General features: G+C 43.0%; 2 protein-coding genes across 2 annotated transcripts; both read right to left on the bottom strand.

Moving 5' to 3' along the window:
• Window positions 1–6,783: 6,783 nt before the first annotated feature.
• On the bottom strand, window positions 6,784–8,159 carry LOC127081300 (uncharacterized). The gene is made up of 2 exons (XM_051021571.1): window positions 6,999–8,159; window positions 6,784–6,846 (listed from the first exon to the last, which is right to left on the bottom strand). Exons 1-2 carry the CDS (start codon window positions 8,157–8,159, stop codon window positions 6,784–6,786), a joined length of 1,224 nt encoding a protein of 407 aa, XP_050877528.1.
• Window positions 8,160–8,351: 192 nt separating this feature from the next.
• On the bottom strand, window positions 8,352–9,641 carry LOC127081299 (uncharacterized). Its single transcript, XM_051021570.1, has one exon. The coding sequence runs from the start codon at window positions 9,639–9,641 to the stop codon at window positions 8,352–8,354; it is 1,290 nt and encodes a 429-aa protein (XP_050877527.1).
• Window positions 9,642–11,373: the final 1,732 nt, after the last annotated feature.

Genomic DNA, 11,373 nt, shown 5'->3' with positions numbered 1-11,373 from the left:
GACATGCTACTGGACAGACCGATCTGTGGGGAATGTTGATGATCCATAGGGAGACAGACAAATGGTAAAAACCAACTCGCTGGGGAAAACAATCCTGCTGGAGAATCAGACACACACTAGAGAGTACTCAAAGCGAAATTCGATGAACGACACTTAGAATACAAGAGGTTTTGACAGTAAGTTCACACATGACTTACTAACAACTCGAACATTTTGAGAAAGTTTCCACAACAAGTTCATACATGACTTGACAACATTGGAACAAAAGGTTCAGCAACAGGTTCATACATGACCTGACAACACTTGAAAAGATTCTTTAAAATAGGTTCATACATGACTTGGTAATACTGGAATAAAAGCTCAACAACAGGTTCATACATGACCTGACAATGTTGGGGAATATCAACAATTTCTGACAGCAAGTTCAAACATGACTTGACAACAAACAGAAAAAATTCAAAAAGGGTGTATCAACAAGTTCATACATGACCTGACAACACTGAAATAAACATAGAGAAAGATTCTTCAAAACAGGTTCATACATGACCTGGTAATACTGGAATGAAAGCTCAACAACAGGTTCATACATGACCTGACAATGTTGGGGAATATCAAGAATTTCTGACAGCAAGTTCAAACATGACTTGACAACAAACAGAAAAATCAAAAAGAATATATCAACAGGTTCATACATGACCTGATGACAAACTTGAATACTTTTGAGAAAATTTCCACAACAAGTTCATACATGACTTGCCGACACTGGAATAATCAAAGAGAAAGATTCTTCAAAACAAGTTCATACATGACCTAGTAGTATTGGAATAAAGGCTCAACAGCAACGAGTTCATACATGACCTCACAATGCTGGGGCAATCAAAGAATTTTCTGGCAGCAGGTTCAGGCATGACCTAACAAACTCAGAAAAATTCGAAAAGAGTATATCAACAGGTTCATACATGACCTGATGACAAACTTTGAACCTTTTGAGAAAACTTCCACAACAAGTTCATACATGACTTGACAACATTGGAACAAAAGGTTCAGCAACAGGTTCATACATGACCTGGTAATACTGAAATAAAAGCTGAACAGCAGGTTCATACATGACCTGACAAAACAGGAACGTTCAAAGAATTTTCAACAACAGGTTCATACATGACCTGACAACACTTGACTATTCAAAGAGTATTCAATTAACAGGTTCATACATGACCTGACATCGCTTGGGAAAAAATCAAAGGGAGTTTTATTAATAGGTTCATACATGACCTGAGAATATTGGAAAACATACAAAGGGACATCATTGGAGCTTTCTAACACGAAGAACCTCCAAGCTTCTGGAAATTCCTCAAGATGATAAGTCATACATGACTTTCACGGAACCATCAGGAAAGACAGGGTAATTAAACTCTCTGTATGTGCCAACAACACTTGGACTTTTGACCGTAAGTAATGGACTACAACCAACTTTGCCAGCAACAACTGGACTTTGACCAAAAGCAATGGATTACAACCAGCTTGCCAGCAACAACTGGACTTTGGGCCAAGGGATAACAATCACCAACGTGACCTGGGTCAATGCAAAATGAGCACAAAGTACATTTCGGCTATACATGGTTTGGATTTTGCTTATATGCATGATGTATGAATGATCATGAAATGGAAATGCTGACAATATACAGACTGATAATTAAGGAAAGCTTTAGGGAGGTACTGAATCCTCAACACCAATAACTCAACCAAAGGAGTGAGTAAATTCAATAAAGGAGGATCTATCAAGCTGAACAGTTACAACTGGCCCAATAATCCTTCCAGAGAATGATAAATTTGTGCTCTCTAGAGATAGATGTTGATCATCCAAGGGGAGTCTTGCAACTTGAGACTTGCGGGGAAAGACGAAAGATTTCCTTTTAATATTTCCACATGTCAAAGCTCAATTGTGTTTCTCAATATGTTTGAAAAATTCTTTTTGAGTTCAAAATTCATTATTAACAAATAAATGACATTTTGCATAACAAAGAAAATCAGAGAAAAAACAGCAAATGATAGAATTTGATAGGCAAACTTGTATTTATTCAAGAATGGTAGCACACAAATGGCGTAGCTCCATGGAATGTTAAAAATTTGAAAATGGCAATAGGGAAAGGTCTACATTGAATCGCAATGACTATTACTATCCCTAATAACAATGACTCCATAAAAATTTGCTTCCGAAGGGAGTAACTAGATTGATCTTCCATTTTTAGCTCTTCTGTGTTGATCAGTGACAACCGATGCAGCCTATGCCTTTTGTCCCTAATTTTTGACTGGATCGCCCTTTCGGGTTTTCAATCCACCGGGATGCTTTTTTGCCTAAGTCGCCCTTTCAGGTTTTCGACTTTGCGAGCTACCATTTTTTTTTATCCCTAACTTTTGCCTGGACCGCCCTTTCGGGTTTTCAGTCCACCGGGATTTGTTAGGCATAGTATCTTTTGACTGCATCAGAGTTCACAGGGTGAATGAGCTCTTCGCCATCCATAGTTGTGAGAAATAGAGCACCTCCAGAGTATGCTCTCTTTACAACGTATGGGCCTTCATAGTTGGGAGTCCACTTCCCACGTGAATCTTTGTGTACTGGCAAGATCTTCTTGAGCACGAGATCTCCTTCCTTGAACTCTCGAGGACGGACCTTTTTGTCAAACGCCTTCTTGATTCGTTGCTGGTACAATTGTCCATGGCACAGAGCGGCCATACGCTTCTCATCAATGAGGTTAAGTTGATCATAGTTGTTCTGGATCCATTCAGCTTCGTCTAGCTTAGCCTCCATCAATATTCTCATTGAAGGTATCTCTACTTCGACTGGGAGAACCGCGTCTATCCCATACACTAAGGAGAAAGGGGTTGCCCCTGTTGAAGTGCGGACTGAGGTTCGGTATCCATGCAAAGCAAAGGGTAGCATCTCGTGCCAATCCTTATAAGTTTTCACCATCTTTTGCAGGATCTTCTTGATATTTTTGTTGGCAGCTTCAACAGCACCATTCAACTTTGGACGATATAGAGAAGAATTATGATGGTCAATCTTGAAACTCTCACATAATTCTGTCATTGTCTTGTTGTTCAAGTTTGAACCGTTGTCAGTGATGATCTTGCTTGGGATTCCATAGCGGCAGATAATCTCCTTCTTGATAAATCGAGCAACCACATGTCTCGTCACATTGGCATAGGAAGCAGCCTCTACCCATTTAGTAAAGTAATCGATGGCAACCAGGATGAAGCGGTGACCATTGGAAGCCTTAGGTTCTATAGCACCAATCATGTCGATGCCCCACATTGAGAAAGGCCAAGGTGATGTCAAAACATTCAACAGTGTTGGCGGCACATGCACCTTATTAGCATAAATTTGGCATTTATGACATTTTCTTGCATAGCTGAAACAATCAGACTCCATGGTTAACCAGTAATAGCCAGCTCTCAAAATCTTTTTGGCCATGGCATGTCCATTGGCATGGGTCCCAAAGGATCCTTCATGAATCTCCTTGATTAACATGTCCGCTTCGTGTCTATCCACGCATCTGAGCAGAACCATGTCATGGTTTCTCTTGTAAAGCACATCATTGCTCAAAAAGAATTTGGACGATAACCTCCTAAGAGTTTTCTTATCCAACAATGTAGCATCTTCTGGATACTCTTGACTTAAAAGATATCGCTTGATGTCATGAAACCATGGTTTACCTTCAGTTTCTTCTTCAATCAGCTGACAGTAGGCAGGCTCATCTCTTCGCTCGATTCGAATAAGTGGAGCTTCATTATGGAACCTGACTTGGTACATTGATGCTAATGTTGCCAAAGCGCCAGCCACTTGATTTTCTACTCTTGGGATTTGATGGAAAGTGATATCGTCGAAGTATTCTATCATCTTCACAACATGAGCGCGATACGGGATCAGCTTCGCATCGCGGGTCTCCCATTCACCTTTGACCTGATAGATTACCAAGGCTGAATCTCCATACACCTCAAGGATCTTGATTCGGAGATCAATTGCGGCTTCAAGACCAAGGATACAAGCTTCATATTCAGCGACATTATTCGTACAATCAAAGCACAACCTTGCTGTGAAAGGGGTAAAGCCACCATTGGGATTCATCAAAACAGCTCCCACACCATGACCACTGTAATTGGAGGAACCATCGAACGCGAGCTTCCATCGAGATCCTGGTTCTGGTCCTTCATCTGGGCCTGGGGTCTCACAATCCTTTATCACCATTATATCCTCATCGGGGAAATCAAACTTCAATGGCTGATAGTCTTCAACTGGTTGGTGAGCAAGATACTCTGCTAACACACTTCCCTTAATTGCCTTCTAGGTTACGTACTGGATGTCATACTCTAACAAAAGCATCTGCCAACGGGCAAGTCTTCCCGTTAAGGCAGGTTTCTCAAAGATATACTTTATTGGATCCATCTTTGAGATCAACAAAGTAGTATGGCAAATCATGTACTGCCTCAAACGACGAGCGGCCCATGCTAGCGCGCAACAAGTTTTCTCCAAAAGCGAATATCGACTTTCACAATCGGTAAACTTTTTACTCAGATAGTAAATAGCATGTTCTTTCCGACCAGTTTCGTCATGTTGCCCCAGCACGCATCCCATTGACCCTTCAAGCACAGCCATGTACATGATTAATGGCTTTCCTGGGACAGGAGGAATCAAAATAGGAGGCTCTTGTAAGTATTGACGAATCTTCTCAAAAGCATTTTGACAATCAGAATTCCATTCAATAGCCTGATCTTTTCGAAGCAATTTGAAGATAGGCTCACACGTGGCCGTCATGTGTGAGATAAACCTTGAAATGTAATTCAAGCGTCCAAGGAAACCTCTAACTTCTCGCTCAGTGCGTGGAGCAGGCATTTCTTATATAGCTCGGACCTTGTCAGGGTCTACCTCAATTCCTCGTTGACTAACGATGAAACCAAGCAACTTTCCTGAACGGACACCAAATGTGCATTTTGCAGGGTTTAACCGTAATCTAAACTTTCTGAGGCGTTCAAACAGCTTCTTCAGATGGCTCATATGATCTTCTTCATTCTGAGATTTAGCGATCATATCGTCAACATAGACCTCTATCTCCTTGTGCATCATATCATGGAAAAGAGTGACCATAGCTCTTTGGTAAGTTGCCCCAGCATTTTTGAGACCGAAAGGCATTACCTTATAGCAAAACGTGCCCCAAGGGGTGATAAAAGTGGTCTTCTCCATGTCATCTGGAGCCATCTTGATTTGATTGTATCCAGAAAAACCATCCATAAAGGAGAATACAGCAAAACTTGCAGTGTTGTCTACTAGAGTATCAATGTGTGGTAGAGGGAAATCGTCCTTTGGGCTAGCTCTGTTCAGATCCCTATAGTCAACACACATCCTCACCTTTCCATCCTTTTTGGGCACAGGTACATAGTTAGCTACCCATTATGGGTACTTCGCCACTGCGAGAAAACCAGCGTCAAATTGTCGTTTGACTTCTTCACGAATCTTCAGAGCCATATCTGGTCTTGTTCTTCGGAGTTTCTGTTTTACTGGTGGGCATTCTGGCTGAAGCGGAAGCTTGTGCTCAACGATGTCGGTGTCTAGACCTGGCATATCCTGGTATGACCATGCAAATACATCCACATATTCTTGTAGCAGCTTAACCAATCTCTCTTTGATGCTGACTTCAAGTGTGGTGCCGATCTTGACTTCTTTCTTCTCTTCCTCTGTGCCAAGGTTGATTGTTTCCACCGGTTCTTCATGTGGCTGAAGGGCTTTGGACTCGTGCTCGAGCAGCCTTGCCAATTCGTCGGGGATGTAACAATCTTCTTCACCCTCCTCTTCCGCTTGGTAGATAGGGGAGTCAAAGTAATGAGAGGTAGTAAAGTCATTGGATTCAACGGGGTTATCGTTTATTCTGCATGTTTGAATGATTGATTTCTTTTAGAAAAGTAAAAATAAAATGCACAAATGAAATATTTTCTTTTTGTTTTTGAAAAGATTGCCATTTTCTTATGAGAAAACCCAGTAAATGAAAAAAAGAATTTAACAAAATGTCTTTCATTCATTGATAATGATTATTTGAAAATGAAAAGGGTCCCTACAACGTGATCCATTAGCCTTGGGCAGAGCTAAGGATTTGAAAGGAAAAATACAACAATTATTACTTTGACAAAGGAAAAATTTCGAGGATCTCAACCGCCTTCCAGTTGTTCAAAGCTGTCTCACACCGGTAAACCAAACATGGCTTATCTTCATTTGCGGTGCTATCTTCAATTGCATTGACTTGATCTCCATGGATGAATCCTGTGCTGAGGAATACTTCCTGGATGCTTCGGGTGTTGTCCTTTGTAGGGACTCGGGCTCCTTTCGCAGCGGAAGGCACATATCCCAGACCAAAGCGATCATGCTTCTCACGAATATCAATAAGTTGACCCCAACCTTCAGGGTTTCCTCCTTCAATACTAGACTTTGCGCTTTTCAGAGACGCGAAAGATGAACAAGCTTTCCCAACAGGGTCCTTCATTTCCACAAAAGTGGCATTGGCTATTTCAAGAGCTTGGAAAGAAGTTTCCAAAGCGTCCTCATCAGCCTCAATGTATCTGAAGGATGAAAGGTGACTAACCACAAAGTCCTCCTCTCCAGAAATGATGATTAATTGATTGTCCACTACAAACTTCATTTTCTGATGTAAGGTAGAGGTAACTGCCCCTGCAGCATGAATCCAGGGACGCCCCAATAAGCAGCTATATGCTGGATTAATATCCATGACTTGGAAGTTAATCGGGAATACATGAGGGCCAATCAATCTGGGCAATTCCACCTCTCCAATCACGGTTCTCCTGGAACCATCAAAAGCTTTCACTACCAAGGCACTAGGCTTCATAGCTGGTCCTTGATATGATAACTTGGCGAGTGTTCTCTTTGGCATAACATTTAGAGAAGATCCAGTATCAACCAACACTCTTGCCAAAGCATCATCTTTGCATTTTACCGAGATATGGAGGGCACGATTGTGATTTTGTCCATCCTCAGGTAATTCCTCTCCACTGAAGCTCAAAGTGTTGCAAGCTGTGATGTTTGCAACCACTCCATCAAATTGGTCTACTGTTATGCTTTGTGTTACATGAGCTTGAGCAAGCACCTTAAACAAAGCCTCCCTATGGGCTTGGGAGTTCAATAGCAGAGACAGAATAGAGATTTTAGATGGTGTCTGATGCAACTGGTCCACAACCTTGTAGTCACTTTTCTTGATCAACTTCAAGAATTCAACATCATCTTCGGATTGAACCACTTCGGGTTCTTTAGTGGGAGCTACAACTGTTGATTCCTTGGCCGGCCCTTGAGGGGTCACATTGAATTCAGGCGTATAGATTCGACCACTACGGGTCATTCTGCTCATTCCTGCAATATTGGTGACGTCTTCACTTACAGCTTCTGTCACTTCAGCGTCTGAACTTCCTTCAACAACCTTATCCACAACAGTAATCTCATATTTCCAAGGCACAACCTTGGTGCTCTCATACGGAAAAGGTGCGGGCATACATATTTCAACAGGCAACGAATGACTATTCTCAAGCGCCACCCTTCTGCTATAGTAAGGGATTTCCACTGGTTCGGGTAAATTGAAACAAGGTTCAATTACCAACACATCTTCGTTCTTCACAGCACTGGATATTTGAAGCACTCCTTCATCCATCAAGTTTTGGATATTGTCTCGTACCACCTGACATCCTTTTGGGTGTGTGGCACACTCTTCACAGTTGTTATGATCAACATTAACCAGGCCAGCTTCCACCAATCGGGCATGGAATGCTGCCAAAGGAGTCTTAACATCCTCCACCTTATCAACCGTAACACCAACAGAAGCGTCTTCAATGGCGTTGACTCCAGGATTTTCATGGGGAGGAAGAGGATTGTTCTTCACATTCGGTCCCATGTCTTTAAAAGACAAGATCTTGCTCTCAATCAATTCCCGAACCCTATGCTTCAGAGCGTAACAACCCTCTAAGTCATGCCCGGGGGCACCTTCATGAAAAGGGCAGTGCGCATTAGGGTTGTACCACGGAGGAAGATGATCAGGTGGAGGTCCCATAGGTCTGGGAACCACCAAACCCTTTTGCAACAAGGAGGGATAAAGCTCAGTGTACGACATTGGGATTGGATTGAAGGTTGCCCTCTCCCTTTGCCTCCTATTCTGGTTCTGAGCATTTTGCCTTGGAACTTGAGCTCTCGGTTGTTGATAAACAGGAGCTGCTGGTGCTTGTTGATAGGCTGGCGGAGTTGCAGCACGTTGTTGAACTGGAGCTGGTCGATAGACTGGAGGCACTTGATAAGCCTGAGCAGGCTATTGATTGAACGCAGGCGTCACAGCAGCTACGTATGGTTGCGGAGCATACTGGACGGGATACATGGGTTGTTGATAGGGAATTGGTTGTTGAACATACTGCTGAGGTGAGTATTGTTGTGGTCTCCTTCTTGGAGGAGCTCTTCCTTGACCAACAGTTACAGCATTTGTTTCCCCTTCCTTCTTCCTAGGAAACCCTCCAAAGAACTTCTTCTGATTAGCATTTGAAGTTCCAGCTACAGCCGCCAGTTTGCCATTCCTTACACCATATTCAACGCGAGCTCCTATAGCAACCAGCTCGGAGAATCCCAAAGAAGCACTTCCAACCATCTTCTCGTAGAACTGGGGTTGGACAGTGTCGATAAACAGTTCAGCCAATTCCTTCTCAGCAAGAGGTGGTTCAACCTGAGAAGCCAGTTCCCTCCATCTTTGAGCGTATTCTTTCAAGGACTCCTTATCATGCTGGAACATGATTTGCAACTGTCTTCTGTCAGGCGCCATGTCCATATTGTATTTGTAATGTTTTATGAACGCATCTGACAGGTCTTGGAAACACCTGATCCTGTTCTGATCCAGACTCAAATACCACTTGGAAGGAGCCCCACTCAAGCTATCCTGAAAGTAGTGGATCATCAGCTTGTCATCCTCCACGTGTGCAACCATTTTGCGGTAATACATGATGAGATGGCTTTTTGGACAAGTATGCCCCTTGTATTTGTCGAAGTCTGGAGTTTTGAATTTGGCCGGAATCACCAAACCGGATACAAGGCACATTTCTTTGGCAGCAGATCCAAAGACGTGGTCTCCTTCTAGATCTCGGAATTTCTTCTCAAGGAGCTGCATGTTCTCCTTTACCTCCCTGAAGTCCTCAAACCTTACTTCGTCACCAGCAACAGTTGAGTCAACAGTCTGATACATGTGGTTTTGATCTTCATAATGAGGAATATGCCTAGCATAGGCAGCTGGTGGAACCACAGTGTGGATGACTGGACGTGCATCAGTGTAAACCGGTAATGGCACGGCTTGTTGGACAGATTGCCCCATGTCGTGCACCACCTCCGCTCGGGGGACGAAGTCATAGGGTAGCCCATATGGAGGAATGGTTGAGGGTAACGTCCTCTGAGGTGGGACTTCCACTGCCGGGCCCGTGGTCTCTGAAATCACGGTCGCTTGTGGAATCTCAAAACTGAAGGTTAAAGCTTGCAGCATCTCTCGCATCTGGGACATGCCTCCCTTGATTTCATCTAGTTCAACTCTAACCCGGGCGCTCTCTTGTTCTTGTTCAGCCATTCTCTGTTTTGCTCTGGCGCGAGTATTATACTGGTGTTAAAAATTCAGCATGAAACTGGAGGAAGAAAGGGCGGAATGAGACTCTATTTTTCTTGAAAATGTATGAATGCATGTATGGATGCATTTGTTTGCAAAACTCTTGGTTAGTTTCAATCATTCATTTCAGAAATACCACAATACTTGTTTGCAAATATTTAAAGTAATAAGGAAATGAAACACAATAAAAATGAATCTCAAAAGCGATTTTTCATTAATCTCATATCCAAGTTCAAATACAAACAACGTGCTCATGACTTATGGGCTTTCCGAACCGTAGCAAGGTCGGTAGTCAGCCCTTCTAGCATTGCCTTACAAAACTTAATGAAATTAAAGACTTGATGCGGGGTATTCTCTGGATACATGCACCAATCAGCTTCTTGCAGCTTCTCAGGTAGCTCTCGCATGATGGAACTCGCAAATCCGGACCGCTTCAGAAATTTGCCCTTCCACTCAGTGTAAAGCCCTTGGAGATCTTGGATAATGCGCACGTCTTCAGCCTTGGTCACCTCTATGTCCCTATAGAGGTTTCTCCAATATCTGCACTCACCTAGCAACACCATATAGGCAGCATCCTGATCCCCACCTTCAAGTGCTTGGATTCTAGCATCGGCTCGATCCAAATGATGTTTCAACCGTGTGCAAACTCTTTCTAACTCTTCAGTCTTCAGCTTCTCGCGTTCCAGAGTATCCTTGTATTTCTGAATGGTATTCTCCAGTTCACGAGTACGAATCTCAGAAATCAACCGTGCTTCTCTTTTCATCTTAAGGGTCAGTTCCAGAGTCTTGTTGAGTTTTTGAATCCGGAGTAAAGCTCTATCCAACTCCTCTTCCTTTGATTTGAACACCGATTTAGTGCTATAGAGCGCTTGTCCAAACTTCTCCCTCCTTGCTTCAGACTCTCTAGCTCTTTTGTTGGAGACTTCAAGCTCTTTGTCCTTCTTTTGTTGATCGTCTTTCAAGTTCCCATTCTCTATCGAGACTCGACCAAGCTTGATTCTCAAATCAGCATTTTCCAACTCCAACTCCTTGATACGGGCATTGAGCTTCTCTACATCTTCAGGTAATATGGGTTCTGGCTCCGGAACCAATGGATAGATAGAAGGATCAAATGGATAAGGGAGTTTAATCATCTGAACCCTCTCTCTAACCCAACAAGTGTAAGGCTCTTGGGCAATGACATTTCTCTTACCCAACTCCTTACCTTTCCTGATAACTGCTTGCCAAGACCTCTTGATCTTTTTCACCATGGGATGATCCGCTTCAACACCATGTAAGATGAAAGGCTCTAGAGCTTCAGCTTTTGGAGGGCCATTCATAGGATACCCATGCTGCCTTAGAGATAACATGGGGTTATAGTTGATGCAACCCTTGGTTCCTATCAACGGCACATTGGGGAAGTCTCCAATGCTGACAATCACATTCTCGGTTTCCCAATCCCTGATATACCACTTAACATGACTGGAGGTGAGGGAAGCTAACTTTTGGAAGGGCTTGAGTTCCTTTGAGACAAAAGGACCTTCTTCGGGCATATGGGATCTAAACCAGGCATGCAACAACTGTGCACAACATAAGACGATTCCTCCCTTCTTCTCATGACGATCATGGAGAGTGTAGTAGAGATCTGCCAAGAGGAACGGTACAGGGTTACCAGAGAGGAAAATTCTCACCGCCAGGTGGTCCACAAAATGGTCAA

Source organism: Lathyrus oleraceus, chromosome 5 (assembly GCF_024323335.1).
Source record: "Lathyrus oleraceus cultivar Zhongwan6 chromosome 5, CAAS_Psat_ZW6_1.0, whole genome shotgun sequence".
Lineage (NCBI taxonomy): Eukaryota > Viridiplantae > Streptophyta > Magnoliopsida > Fabales > Fabaceae > Lathyrus > Lathyrus oleraceus.
This window is presented reverse-complemented; position numbering and strand designations above follow the sequence as displayed.

Coding starts and splice junctions, on each gene's coding strand:
- LOC127081300 (XM_051021571.1), bottom strand. CDS start 8,159: ATGTCGTACACTGAGCTTTATCCCTCCTTGTTGCAAAAGGGTTTGGTG. Junction 6,847..6,998: donor ATCGTGCCCTCCATATCTCG/GTAAAATGCAAA, acceptor TGATGGTTCCAG/GAGAACCGTGATTGGAGAGG.
- LOC127081299 (XM_051021570.1), bottom strand. CDS start 9,641: ATGGCTGAACAAGAACAAGAGAGCGCCCGGGTTAGAGTTGAACTAGAT.